At 53.7% G+C, this 14,521-nt stretch overlaps 1 protein-coding gene across 1 annotated transcript; it reads left to right on the top strand.

The window, feature by feature from the left end:
• The first annotated feature begins 2,443 nt into the window (after nt 1–2,443).
• On the top strand, nt 2,444–4,128 carry GSC (goosecoid homeobox). Its single transcript, XM_090272139.1, has 3 exons — nt 2,444–2,826; nt 3,287–3,546; nt 3,862–4,128. The coding sequence occupies exons 1-3, from the start codon at nt 2,472–2,474 to the stop codon at nt 4,015–4,017; spliced, it is 771 nt and encodes a 256-aa protein (XP_090128265.1). The 5' UTR covers nt 2,444–2,471; the 3' UTR covers nt 4,018–4,128.
• Nucleotides 4,129–14,521: the final 10,393 nt, after the last annotated feature.

Below are 14,521 nucleotides of genomic sequence, written 5' to 3'. Positions count from 1 at the left end.
AAGTGGAAGGAGGCAGGATGGCGTACGTAGGGGAGGTTGCCTTATTCAAAAACTCGGAGGCACTCTTAGATTTGCGGTCAAGTCTCGGTGCCACGCTGGTCTGAGCACCTTTGCAGAAACCGACAAGGGCCCCTTCCCGGTTTCCCGCGGCGCATGACCGCTGCGCGCGCTCAGCCACGAACACGAACGCAGCCAGAGTGCCTGCAGAAGTGTAGCCTCCAGTTGTCTTCCAGCAACTGCACCCGGGAAAGGTTGGGAGGAATGTGTGTGCCGGGACACTGGTGATCTTTAATTCTGTAAGAACGGGAAAAAATGCTTCTATCCTTGGTTGGTAGGAGAGGGAGGGTGCTACACCTCTTTACCTAGACCTTACCTCTCTGAAGGGGAGGATCACACCCCTTCCTCTGGAAGCGGTTTTTATTGTAAAAATTCCATCGGCTCCCCAAATTGAGACCCATCTCTGCCCTACCCTAATCTCCGCACTTCAACCACTGCTTCGTTTGTGCAGCATTTAAAAAAAGCCAGGCTCTCAGGCCACCAGCGGGTGGCCGTGAGGGCAGCGAGGTCCTTGCGGGGGAGGCCTAGGAGGAGGAAGCGCCGCCGCCTAGCTTCTCTAGGCCCCTCCAGCGCGCCGCCAGCTCTGCGCTCTGACCCGGGAACAGCAATTGACAAGTGCCCTTTCCCCTTTGCCCCAGCGCCGAGGAGGAGGCAGCCCACACCGTTGGACCTAGTGCGGCGACTTCAGACAACCCTGCGGAGACCCCCGGTAGTTACCCTGAGAGAGACAGGGGGGAAATGGGCGTGAGTTGAAGGCGGCCCTCCTCCGGAAAACCTGGCCTCTCGGCCCTCCGCGGTCTCGCCTGGGCCCGCATCGCTCCTTCCCCTGGAGTGACCGGAGTGGCCTGCGTGAAGGGCCGAGAACCGACAGCTCTGCGAGACCCGGCCTTGCGCTGGGCCCATAGGACCTCGGGGTCTCCTTTCTCTCCGCGCGCACCGTCTCCTACCTTCTCGCAGGGCGTGGGGCCGCCAGCGCGCCATCGTGGGCTGGATGCGCCTCCAGAGGCTCTGGCGGGCGGGGAGTGCCGCACTGAGGATCCCGCAAATCACGGCGGCCGGCGGCGGCGAGCAGAGCCTGCCGGCCGAGGCACGGGGAGCCCAGCCTGGGCCCGCCCAGTGAAGGACGGATAAGGGGCCTGTCCCAGTCAGAGAGCCGACAAGTCAGAAGGGAAAAATGCGACTTAATTGTTGGGGAGGGGGGGTAGGGAATCCCCAAAGCTCCATTTTTGGATTAAAACACAAGTTTTGCGGGGTGGCACCTCGTCTCCAAAAATAATAATTTATAGAAAAGAAAAAAACACGAAACCTACCGACACCCATGCAGGAAACAACTGGGAACATCGGTTCAGAATGCTACTTTTGAAGGCCAGTTTTAAATAGTGGCTGGATTTGGTTTCCACTGTGTAAGGCCTAGGGACTGGCTGCTATGGTAGTTTTCAGGCCCAAAGTGACTGTAAAAAATAAATATACATAAATATTTAAAGAAGCCCGATGCACCTCTTTCATCGTTTTAGCCTTTACAAATTTTGGCCTGCGAAAACGAAACGGTTCGGGGGACCGGGGGGGAGGGGGTGATGTTAACCAATTCCATTAGGGAGAGAATCTCAAGATAAAATAAAATAATAAAACAGAGGTGGAATTCGCCCATGAGTGCACTGGGGCCTGGAGGAAGAGCAGAATTTCCAATCCTGCCTAAGGCGGACGCAGCGCCTCACATTGTCTAAAAACAAAACAAATTCAGAAAAAAAAGGAGAAAGAAAGAAAGAAAAGTTGCCCCAAAGTAAAATCGGCCACAATGAATTTGAGCTTCTGGCAGAGGAAATCGCACCCAATAATAGGACCCAATCTGAGGGGAAAGGGTGGGGGTGGAGAGGTCCGGCGGAGGGAGTTGTTAACTGCGGCCGCACAAAGGAATTAATGAGATTAACCAGGGCAATTAGGACGCCCGCCCAAGCTCCGCCGGCCCGCGGCGGGGCTGCTGAATGGAAAAGATTAGGTTAATTTCATTAATTCTCAATCCACAATCTCTTTTCAGGCCCCGTAACCCCCTCTCCTTGGCACCTCTCCCCTCCCCCCACCCAAAAGGCCCCCCACCCAAAGGAACAGAAAGGGCCAAATCTGGTTCTGTTTGTCATCTGCATATTACCAGGAACTAAATCCAGGATGACGTCGACTCAGTATAAAACCAACAAGAGGTTCAGTTGGGCTAAACTCCGTCCTACCCGCGGGTTGAGTTCAGCAAACGCTGCGGCGAGGGGAGGGCCCGAGGAGGGAGAGCGGACGCAGGGGGCGGGGAGGGGAGAGGGACCGCGCGCTCGCCGGCGCTCTCTTTCGGTTTGGTCCGGCTCAGGAGGAGAGTGGACCCCCCCTCTTTGAAGCTCTTTCCTCGGAGCGTCCCTGCGCGGGGCTCGGGGATGCCCGCCAGCATGTTCAGCATCGACAACATCCTGGCCGCTCGGCCTCGCTGCAAGGACTCGGTGCTGCCGGTGGCTCCCAGCGCCGCGGCTCCCGTCGTCTTTCCGGCCCTGCACGGGGACTCGCTCTACGGCGCCAGCGGCGCCGCCTCCTCGGACTATGGCGCCTTCTACCCGCGCCCCGTGGCCCCCAGCGGCGCAGGCCTCCCGGCCGCGGTCGGCGGCTCCCGCCTGGGCTATAACAACTACTTCTACGGACAGCTGCACGTGCAGGCGGCGCCCGTGGGTCCGGCCTGCTGCGGGGCCGTGCCGCCGCTGGGCGCCCAGCAGTGCTCCTGCGTCCCAACGCCCCCAGGTAGGGTCGCGCTCGTTCGGGCCTTAGCCGCCCGCCGCAGTCCTCGGCCTCTGGGGCGTGGGCGGGTGGGGGCGCTCACTTTTTTTCACTTTGCACAGTTTTCTCCTCTGGCCAACTTGGACTCCCACCCCCCGCTTTTTTTTTTTTTTTTTAATTTTTTATTTTTGCCGATAGGGCGCAGGAGTTTGCACAGTCGCTGCAAACTTCATGCCGAAGTTAGCGGCAACTGTAATTCAGTGCCTGCATAGGAAGACTTCGACTTTTAGGATTCCCTAACCGGCCTCGGGAGTGGGCTGGTGGACGCAGGGGCACGCTCCACCATTTCCCTGCACCCTCGATTCCCGTGCACCTCCAGTTCCCAGCACCCCCCCTGTAGACGATTTTATTGGAACGGTCCCGGCCGCCGTGTGCGCCGTGGCCAGGGAAGTAGCTGATGATAGTGCGCTCTACTCTGTCGTAGGCTACGAGGGCCCCGGCTCGGTGCTGGTGTCCCCGGTGCCGCACCAGATGCTGCCCTACATGAACGTGGGCACGCTGTCGCGCACCGAGCTGCAGCTCCTCAACCAGCTGCACTGCCGGCGGAAGCGGCGGCACCGCACCATCTTCACCGACGAGCAACTGGAAGCGCTCGAGAACCTCTTCCAGGAGACCAAGTACCCAGATGTGGGTACCCGCGAGCAGCTGGCCCGGAAGGTGCACCTCCGGGAGGAGAAAGTGGAGGTAGGCGCCAGGCCCTGCGGGGTGCGCTTAAATAAATGCTCTTCCCAAATAATAGCCGCCCCTTCGCCCCCCAGCCGGGTTTGCCCGGCCCTCCCTGCACCTAAAAACATCCCAGTGGCGGCCCGGAGGCTGCTGGAGGGCGCTTTAGGCCCAGGAAGTGAAGGAAAATACGGAAGCGGGAGCGAGTCTCCTTTCTTTTTGTTGGTGCGAGCGCGAGGGGTCCCGGGTTCTGAGCCACACCGAGCCCCGGGGTGCCCTGGCATTGGGGCGGCGCGCCTTTAATTTTAACTTGTTTTGTCCTCCCTTGCGCAACAGGTCTGGTTTAAAAACCGCCGGGCCAAATGGAGGCGCCAAAAGCGGTCCTCCTCCGAGGAGTCGGAAAACGCCGAGAAGTGGAACAAGACGTCGTCCAAGGCGTCGCCGGAGAAGAGGGAAGAGGAAGGTAAAAGTGATTTGGACTCGGACAGCTGACGGCCGCAGGCCGGCCGTGGCGCTTGCCTGACTCAAAGGACTTGCACAGACGTACGATGCTACTTTCTTGCACACACGCTGCCTTGCGGGAGGGGGTCGAGAAAGAGGAACGAGGAGCTGTAAATAGTGTACAGAGCCGGGAGGGCGGGCGCCTGGGGCCGGGGCGCGCGGGAGCTCGCAGCCCCGCAGTCCGAGGCGGCGGCCGGCGCCTTGCTCCCCGCCGTAGTATTTATAGTTAAGTTAACGGTGACAATACAATAAAGTGATGGCGATGTAGACGGGCCACATTCCGTATTTCGTACCTCTCCAGCACCAGCACAGAAAAGAAATCTAATTAGTCTAGCTTTGGAAGAAAAATTGGGCAGCTCTGACCTGTCCAAAAAAGAGAGAGAGAGACTCTGGGTACGAATCAGTCACACGGCGGGTGTTCTGTTTTGAAAGTACACTTGGTCCCTAGGTCTCCAGGGGGGAGTGAAGAGCGCTGGGGCTGGGGGTGGGTGGGTGGGGGCGGGATGTAGCATTGCCCACGAGAGGGGCAGCGCGGGCGCCTGTTCTTTGCAGGCCCGCGGGGTGGAGGACTCTCCCTCCTTGTTGCAGACAGAAAGCGGCATCGGGGAAGCAGAATCCACCCCGCAGCTGGGAGAACCTGGGAACCTCTCGGGAGCCTCCAGGCTGCTCACCAGGCTCTGCTCCCGAGAAGCCCTAGACCTAAGGTAGAGGGTTCTCCAGCGCAATTAGGCAGTTCCAGAAGCCCTCCCTCCCTTTGCTTTCCTGGGTTTTTCATGGTCTCCACTGCTGCTCCCTGCTCCAGGGCGAGCGCTACTGCCCCACAACCGCCGCTGCGCAGAGCTCACTCCTACCTGGTGGCTGGATCTGCGTGCCCTCGGGGCACAGCAGAGACCCCAGTGGTGCTGGGCTAACGTGCTCCCCCCTAAGCCGGTGGTCCCAGCGGTCTGTAGGCCAACCAGACAGACCTCACAGCGCACTGGCTGCGGAGTCGGGACGAGGCGGGAGTGCAGAGCCTCCTGATTTCTCCCTCAAACTGTCTCCTCTCAGCATAAATTGGGGCCAGAGGAGGAGCGCCCCTGTGTGCTGGCCCGCGCCGGCCCTGAGAAGGACTGAAGAACCTCCCTGGGTACCTGATAAGCACTTGGGATAGGAACCAAGACAAAAGCATGCCTCTGTATGGTTTCTGAGAATATGGCGGGGGGCGGGGGGCGGGGGGGTGTGGGTGGGTGCAGGTACTGGAGGCCAAGGGCCAGCAGAAATGGCTTTAGTGTGTTAAACTTCATAGATTTTTGTATCAAATCCATTTTATTACCAAGGAAGCTAGGACTCAGAGCTTCCCAGCTTGGCTGATTTATCTGCTGCCCCGAGTAGGTGAGCTTGTGCTTCTTTGCCATTTGGTGTAAGGACCCTCCAGGGAGCAGCTGGGCCCTGTTGGCTGTGGAACACAGTACATGCAAGGTAACAGCTTTTTACAAGAAGCAGGACTTTTTCACAGCTTCTTACACATTTCAGAGGTGCTCCTGGGGCAGATGAAGCGACACCTATGAAATACGGAGTGGCTCCCAGTCACGCCTTTTTAGTAAGAAGTATTCCTAGACAAAAGGAGGAGGACAGATCTGCCTCAAGGGACAAGATCACCTTGTTTCGTATCCGGACTCTGTCATTTGTGACCTTGGGCAAATTATTTAACCTCTTTGCTCCTTGCTTTCTATAACTATAAAATGGACACAGTAATAGTATCTGCTTCTCAGGGATGTGGACATCCAAGGCAGTAACTGGTGCAAACTGGTGCCTGGCAGAGGGGAATTCTTCATTGTGGCTATTTACTTTTTAAATATATTTATTGATTTAGGGAGAAAGAGAGAGAAAAACATGATGTGAGAGAAACATCAATTGGTTGCCTTCCATTCGTGCCACAACCAGGGTTTGAACACACAACCTAGGTATGTGCCCTGACTGGGGATCAAACCCCTAACCTTTTGGTGTATGGGACGATGCTCCAACCAACTGAGCCATCCCAGCTAGGGCTCTTTTTTTTTTAATGATTTATATATTGTGTCAGACCAGCACTTCAAGATTGGTGTGCATGATCCCATTTTCCTTTTCAAAAACTCTGAGATGGGGAATGTTTTCACCATTTTACAGATGAGGAAATTAAGGTTCAGAAAGGTTAAATGATTGAACAACATTCAGTTCATAAGCAATAGGGGACATCGTCTTTGTCCATCTAAGTCTTATACCATAATTGGAGATATTTCCACTGATATCAGTGCTGGTGAGAAATACCTTAATTTCAAATGAACCCTGCAGTGGTCATTAGCATACCTCCTGCTTAGATGTCAGACTCTCCTGGTGGGAACCCTGCCTGCTGTGCAATTCTGCTCCTTTATCTCTACCCTTGGGTGCTGTCCCCTGTCCCATTGAAGAGGGGCGAGCCTGCAGAGGTGTCTAGGATGATCCTTGACTTCCCCTCCTTTAGTTCTGCATTATTCTAGAACATTCTAATGTAGGAGTGAATGGTGGCATCATTTTCACCCTGAAAGATTTGACATCTTCAGAACTCTAAACTACTTTGTGTCTTTGTCCATAACTTGCCCTCAGAATCCCTATGTGAGGGGATCTTTTATTTATTATTTTTAAATATACATTTGTCTAGTCTGGCAAGGGTCCATGGCAAGTGGCAGAGAGAGGGGGACTGAAGGAGGAGTAGTTTCTCAGTCACTTCCCCCAGGGACGTTGAGCGGGGAGGCTCCAGGAAGGGGAGAAGAGCTGGAGAGCCCCTCCCGGCATGGCCCAGGAAGGCTCGAGGTGGCAAGCGAAAGCTCTCTCCCTGCCCACGTGTCCACACTGGAGGCCCCCTTGAAGTATCGGCCCAGCTCACAGGAAATAAACATAGTAAACATCTGGAGTGAAGAGAGAAATGTCAGCACGGTCTGTCTAATTATAGTCCACCCATCCTTCTTCTGCATTCCCCACTCAGCTGTGGGGCTCAAACCATTGTCTTAGCCTGGCTGCTGGAGTCAGGGACGGCCAGATGGAGTCCCAGAGCAGAAGGCACATGGCCTTCAAGAGCTGTTTTGGGGCCTTGTGATGGTGGGGATTTGGGTCAGGGTGTTGGGATGGGGTGTGTGCACATGTTCAAATGGGTAAGGCTGAGCCAGATGGCAGCTGAGCGGTTTCCACTCTGTACAACTCCCCTGAAACGGACGGCGTTCTCCCCACTTCATGGCTGAGCCAACCAAGGCACAAAGTTAACACAAAAGGACCAAAATGAGAACTGTCATCTGCAAGGGGCAAGGCTCTTGTGGTCTCCATAAGTCAGGCTGCCTCACAGAACCCAGACTTCTTTCTGGTGGTGGTACGGCCGCATATAAAACTTCACCAACAGCACATGACTGCGCAAGCGCCTGCAGTTGCCCCGGGGGCATTAAACTGCTGCCAAGGGCCAGACGAAGAACAATAGTGACAATTATAACCCCTAACGTTAGTCTAGTACTTTCCGCAGCCAGGGCCTTCCACAGACATCTCAGGCGGGTCCTTAGGAGTTGGGAATCACAGCCCTTTTGCAGATGGGACGGGGAGCCTCCGACTGGAGGCCTTGGCTTAGACACTTAGCAAATGGCAGCCCAGGCTCTGAACCCCCAGACCTGAGCAGGCGTTTCACACAGCTCTTGGGGTGGTGGCGAAGTAGAGGGTAACAGCTTCCAGGTGCTCCAGGGCCCCGGGCCAAGTAAGGAAATGTGCGGGGTTGGTGGGGAAGGACCGGATTCTCTGATTCTGAACACGCTGCGTGGAGGGTGCGTTCCTTCTGGTGTTCGCAGTGGGCTGTGCACAGGGGTGGGGACGGGGCGGGGGTGCGGTTTGAACAGTGCTTTACAAACTACACCCATGAAGAGCATGTCTCAATGACAGTTCTTTAAACAAGTTGCCTTTCACCAACTTTTGAACTTGGAGCTGATGTTTTAAAGCCCGTGTGAAGGATGTCGGTTTAATGGCCGCGTGTGAGTGGCGCTGGCAGAGGGTCCTCTTTCCTCTGAGCGTGGGGGAAACGGAGCCAGGAGGTAAGGGTGACAGCGAGCTCATTTTCTGAATTTAGATGAGGTTTTAACAGACTCAAGACCCTCACCCCAATATCTTTAGGTCCCTAAGGTAAGCCCCCCAGATTCACTTTTCTTCTGTTCACTGCTCACCCAATCTGGTCGCCACAGGGAGGCATGCCAACGCATACGCCCGCCTTTATGAAGGTGGGATTCCAGCCCATGGAGGGCTGGGCCACCGGACGGGACAAGGGGAGGCTGGGTGGCTGGCAGGTAGGCCGCACTGGTCCAGCCTCCGTCCACGTGGGGCTATGTGCTTGCCGAGTGGGAAAGCTTCCTTCCTCACCTGTGAAATGGGCTAGGGCAGAGGACTGGAGATACTAGAAGAACCCAGCAGAGTGTCTGACACATTGATGAATGTGTGCTTTGAAAAACACGCTCAAACCGGCTGGGTAATGTCCTGTATAAGTAGATTGGAATTAGGAATGAAGCAACACACCTTGTTTTTCATTGTTGTTGGGTTGGGAGTTTCCGACTGACCACAGGACACAAACCCTGAGGAAACTGAAGGTGATTGCCGAAGATTTAAGATCGGGAAGCGTCTGATAAGGCATAATAGGTTGCCTTCTCCCTAAGAGGCTTAGGACAAGGAGATTGAGAGTGAAGAAAGAGAGAATTTGGAATGGATTTGGATTCAATGTCCAAGATTTGTGAAATGACCTTGATTTTTTTTTTTTTTTTTTCAAAGTAAAACGAAAACAAAATAGTAGCCAGTGCAGAGCTCCTGGAGAGTTCTGGAAGAAAAGGATCTGGCTGGGTTTTGCCAGTTGGGACCACTGGCTGGGGGAACAGGGGGTGTCCCAGAGGCCTGTCAGAGAGCTATGTGATAGCATGGAAGTCCTCTGCTTGTCACGGCTTGGTGTTAAAACTGGGAAAAGTAAGAAGCCATCGTCTTTTCAGTCCAAATGACCCACGGAGCACACAGGATAAATCACGGCGTACTGCAGTATTTTAAAGCGGCTCTGTAATTTCTAGACTCCAACAGTTCCTCACTTTTTCTCTCACGTCCAACCCTGGGATGCGTCCGCGAAGAGGGAACTGGAGAATTCCTCTCCCAACTTCCCTCTTCTTGTGAGGAGTTCCTTCCACCGATTCCTTGTGCTTCCCTGCTTTTGTGGTCCTCCAGAGTCTCCTCACCAAATCACGCGGGCAGGGTTAGCCAAGTGAGCTGCGTCTCCCCTGGCGTGGATACCCCGTCCTGAGCAGATTTATAGAAGCTGTCATTAGTGAAATCCTTTTAGCCATGAAGGACTGAGCTTAAAAGTGTCCATATCCTTTCCTCACTGATTCACTGCTCGGATCGCACCGAGCCCAGGAAATGCGGCCGCCCTGTTGCGTTATGGGCGATGCTGGCCCTGGAGGGAGCCAGGGCAGGTTAAGGGGTCAGATTCTCCTCGGGGACCTGAGGCAGGCTGAGCTCTGCTCCCAGTGGGAACATTCTTCCCCCAGCCACGGCTCCCAACATTCAGAACTTACACATGGTAATTGTTTAAAACTTTGGGGTGGCAGGTGGGACAGAAATATCTTAAAAATAAGAATTTTTTCAAAGGAAAGGCCCATGTTCAGTATCCTGTAGTGAGAAACGATATATAGTGTCGCAAATGGGCTGCACATGGGTGGGGTCCCACGTGGCCACCGGGCTGCACGGAGGATTGACATGCTGGGGAGGTGGGCTTCTTCCTGAGAAGGTGGGCTTGTGGGGGGGGCGGGGATGGACACACCAGCCAGGTAGAGGCTCCCAGCAGAGGCAGCAGCCTGGGGGCCAGTGTGGCCTGAATGACCCCGACAGTGTTTGACCAGCCAGCACCCCCCCCACCGCCCTCCCCCCCAGTGACAGTGCCTGATTTAATGGTGTCCCAAACCAATTACTGACATCACCCGGCAAGACCAAGAGATGCTTCTTTCCAGATGGAGGATGGTTCACCCTCCTTTGAAAATCCTCAAAGTGCTAATCTGGGACCCGAAAAAGGAAACTGCGCTGCTCCAAGACCCAGGGAGGCCCCCGGCGTTTGAGAAGTCCTCCTCTGCTAGCCAGGCTCCGGCCTCTGTGAAGTCGGAATCCCAGCTGGTGGTTTCATCTGAAGATGTGCCTACGAAGGCCAGATGGCTGGGACATTATGGGGGATGCGCGTGCTCAGTGTGGTTTTATGTTTGAGGAATAAATATTTAAATCTGAAACCAAGAGAATCACTTTCTACTGAAGTGGGAAAGGATGGAAAGGCGTGTGTGCGTGTGTGCGCATGTGTGTGTGTGTGCGTGTGTTCATGTTTGCCTCAAACCTAAGCGTTACTCAAGCATGCAGGATTCCTGCCACCCTCGGAACCTTTCAAAAGGGTGTCCCCTCTGCACTGGGGTAGGACACCTGTTTTCAGGGTTGCTGTTTTTCGCTCACATCTGCTTTTGCTGCAAAAGACCCCGGACATGCATGGGATGAATCAGAGACTCCGTCTGTTCCCTTGTACTTAGCTTGATGGGACCCTCTTGCTTTTGTTTCAGTTTGGGCCTCTGTGGCCTGGATTCTGATACAAATGTGAGCAGAAAGACACTTAACCCTTTTCTTGACTGCAGTTAAAGCTCTGGAAAGATGACGGGTTTTTATGATTTATTTTTGTCATTAAGGAAGATGTTTGTATGTACAGTTTTAAAGTATTTTAAAGAGGAGAAATAATTTCTACACTGTCTGGAGGGTCATAAAATACAGCTCTTGACGTTATTTGGGAGTTGACAGTTTTATAATCCCTTTTGTGGGCGTGTCTTTATCTAACCCCTCCTAAGCCCTGTGAGCCAGAGAGGTTCTTGTCATCTTGTTACAGAACAATAGCTACAGCGACAGGTTTTGCCCGGCCTCAGGTGCTATTCTGAGTGCATTCATTACCTTCTGTAGTTTGTTTAATCCTGCCGGTGACCCTGTGAAACCGACATCGGGCAGAAGGTGAAATGATACATCCATTTAAAGCAAGGTTGATTTCAGGCTCCAAATCCAGGGCTCTTTGTACACTCCCAGACCGCTTCCCTTAATAAGGACCAAACTTGTTATTAGTGTGGACGTCTGGTACCGACCTCATTTCAGCCTGGTCACCAACAGGCAGTGTCGCGGCCCACTCGTTTCTGACGTGGGAGGAGTATAACTTCCTGCAACACGTGAAAATTATGTGAGGTTTTGCAAACGCAAATGATTGATCAAGGTAAATACATCAAAACATTAAAAGCAATCAGAAACACTGTATTTATTGATGGTTTTCAACAACAACAATAGTAATAAAAATAATGGCCTCTGTTCTGTTCACAGATACTAAAAGGATGCCTAGTCTGTGCCAGGTACTGTTCTAGGTGCTGGAGATACAGCCTGTGCCCTCCTGGAGTGTTCCGTTGGGGCCGTCGGTCTCCAGGTAGACAGGCTGTAATTTTAGACACTGTAAGTGCTGAGATGAAAACCAAGTCTGCTAAGGAGAGAGAGGGAGCTCGGGGATGACTTGGAATTCTTTTACAACGTGGTCTAAGGTCTGTGGGGCAGGGGGATAATTGTCACCTCAAGTAATCCTCCAGAGCAGGGGTGCTGGGCTCTGCCTGTTTTGTCAATAAAGTTTTATTGGAACACAGCCGTGCCCATTTATTTGAATATGGCTGCTTTCCCCCCTCGAACAACAGAGTCAAGTCGTTCGTTGCCACAGAGACTGTAGGGACCACAACACTGAAAGTAGTTACTATCTGGTCTTTCACAGGAAAACTTTGCAGACCCCTAGTCTAACGGTTAGAGTTTAAACCAGAAATGGAGGCTGTCGGCAGTGAGGGATGGAGCCAGGATGTATGCCCATTTCTGTTAGCGCCTGCCCAGTGACAAGGGTGGGGGTGGGGGGGGGGACATCAGGCTGGATATGGAAGCCCAATATATATAATATGGCACCTGACACCTGAGAGCCACTTTCTTTGGGATGTAGTCTGCACATGCAAGAAACAATTTCTGAACAGTAGAAAACAGGATATCAGAAAGTGCTCAATTATGTGACATTGACTAGGAGACAAAGAGGAAAGATAACTGCAACCCCAGAAGGCTTCCTGGAGGAGGTGGTAGCTGCTGGTGGGTTAGCAGTTGTCCAGAAAGGAGGTCCCCTTAATCAGACAGAGAGGAGGCTGCCTGCTGTCACACTCTGATATTTTTAGGTACCAGTTAGCTCCCCGTATCCATCCAACATTTGCCAACCAACCACCCAGTGAGTGCCAGGCCCTGTGCTTGGTTGGGCCATAAACATAAATAGAGCAGTGTCTCTCCTCAAGCACGTGGATTAAACTGACTTAATACTAAATGGCCAGTGTTGAGGTGTAGGGTGGAGGACGCCATGCTGTGGTTGCCAGAGGAGGGGTCCTAGGCTTTTGGTGGTGGATCATTGGAGCCATGTGGTTTGAGGCACCTGGTGATGGGTGGGGGGAGCAGGGAGAGGGAACAGCTTGAGCAGAGGCTTGGAGGTGGGCAGTCAGGGTGTGAAGAAGAACCACCAGTACGAGGTTTGACTGGGCGGAGGCTGAAAAATTGACTCAGGAACTTGGTGGGGATCCACAGTCTGGCACTGTGTAGTGCCAGTTTTAAAACCAACCTACAGTGTAGGCTCCTCTCCCCTCCCAGGTGTCAGAAGATAGTCACGCAGATGGCTAGGGTCCTATGGACACGGCATTCATGCCCACTGTCAGCCGCAGGCCTTCCTGACTGAGCGAAGCCTCGGGGCCCTATCTCGTCAGCATCTGCTTAGCGTCCTTTCCATCTGCTATTACAGAAGAGGAGGAAAACATCTCGGAGCCTTCTGCAGGGATTTTTTTTTTTTTTTTTTTTGTAATTTGGAATGGGTTTTAAAATAGTGATTTGTGGCTGGTAGTCAAGTTCATCAAAGTGATTTTTCCAGATGCTGTAGTTCTTGGGCAGCTGACACATTAAACCACCTCCCCCACTTACACCCCGTGTTCTAAGTTCCTCTCTAGCCTTAAGCATCAGTCCTTCCTCACAGTAACTGGCTGAGGTATGCGTGCGGCATCTTCTGGCTTACAGAACCTGTCCTCAGAAACCAGAAGATGTTGCCATGGCAGGAACTGTCCATTTTAAAGAGATCAGAGAGGTCAAGTTGCTTTCCTAAAATCACATAGCCACAGGGGATGAGTGGAAGGGCAGGAGTCTTCCAAATCCTGAAACTTTCCATTTACATCTGCTTTTGTCTCAGGGTCCAACCGCTCTTCCTGGATGTGACAGCATGTTTGTTTCAGCCTCAGGTGAGCCCCAAACTCATGCTCTTCCTTGTGACCAGATTCTCCAAATACTGCTTACTCCAGGCAGCCTTCTTGGGTCACTCCAGCCTTTCTTGAGCTTCAGAGACTTCGGCTTGCTCTTTTGGGGGTTTCTAGAGCTGTAAAGATTATTGGACATGCCTAGAGTTCATAGAGGTCCACACTGCCATTATGTCCCCCTGCCGAATTAAATCAAGCTGCACGTCTGCCAGTGACCATGGAATTCTAATGCTTTAAGAGAGCAGATCTGCTCCAAATACCTGCTGCCACCACCCTCCCCGACCTGTGTCCAGAGTTCTGTGGCATTGAAATGGCCTCCCTCTCATAATCCCTTGATTGGGGGGGGGGGGGGTTAGCTCTATTTACAACCTCTGGTGACAGGCAACCCTGGGGGAGTTCTGTGAACTCACCGGCATGGATTTCTTTTTAAGCTGTTTTGTGTCATGGAATGGGACACAGTCAGTTTTGACAATGAAGACAGTGAGTGTTTGTAAAGCCCTTGGCAGTCAAAGAGTGATTTTTGCACGCAGCTTGTCATTGGGTCCCCACTACCTCCCTTCGGGACAAGTGTTCCTTTCCCCAGCACACGTGAGAGGGGTGCGGCCCCCAAGGCTCAGGGGGGAGAGCCGGGGGCTGGCCGGGGGCCATGAGCTGGGTGTCAGAAGGTTGGGCAGGGGCTGTGGCGGCCTGGAACCAGCTGTCCCTCAGCCCTCTCTCGGCCCTTGCTGACCTTTCCTCTGGATGAGGCGGCCCAAGAACAGCTACTTGACTCTGCTTGCCTCGGCCCAGCTCTCGGGGGCCCAGGGGAAGTGCTCTTGTGGGCGGCTGGGAGCCAGACCTTTCTCTGAGCTCAGCAGTGGGGAGCTGGGGCTGCTCTGAGCACAGAAGCCAAGGACAGGAAGGATTTCGCTCCACCTGCTGGGTTGCTTTCCCAGAGGGGGCTTTGAGGGCAGCTGTGGCCTAAGACACGGGGCTGGGCACCCCATGATGGGGGTCAGGAGTGCATCCTCCGACGTGCTCTGCACCCTGGGCTCTGGCCGTCCCCCCCGCCCCCCACTCAGCTGCCTTCAGCTCTTTCACTGCCTGTATTGCAAAGTTAGGCTTCCCATGAGGACTAAGCAGGGGGG

Source organism: Furipterus horrens, unplaced genomic scaffold, assembly GCF_987537825.1.
Source record: "Furipterus horrens unplaced genomic scaffold, mFurHor1.1.pri manual_scaffold_3, whole genome shotgun sequence".
Classification (NCBI taxonomy): domain Eukaryota; kingdom Metazoa; phylum Chordata; class Mammalia; order Chiroptera; family Furipteridae; genus Furipterus; species Furipterus horrens.
This window is presented reverse-complemented; position numbering and strand designations above follow the sequence as displayed.

Coding starts and splice junctions, on each gene's coding strand:
- GSC (XM_090272139.1), top strand. CDS start 2,472: ATGCCCGCCAGCATGTTCAGCATCGACAACATCCTGGCCGCTCGGCCT. Junction 2,827..3,286: donor CTGCGTCCCAACGCCCCCAG/GTAGGGTCGCGC, acceptor ACTCTGTCGTAG/GCTACGAGGGCCCCGGCTCG. Junction 3,547..3,861: donor TCCGGGAGGAGAAAGTGGAG/GTAGGCGCCAGG, acceptor CTTGCGCAACAG/GTCTGGTTTAAAAACCGCCG.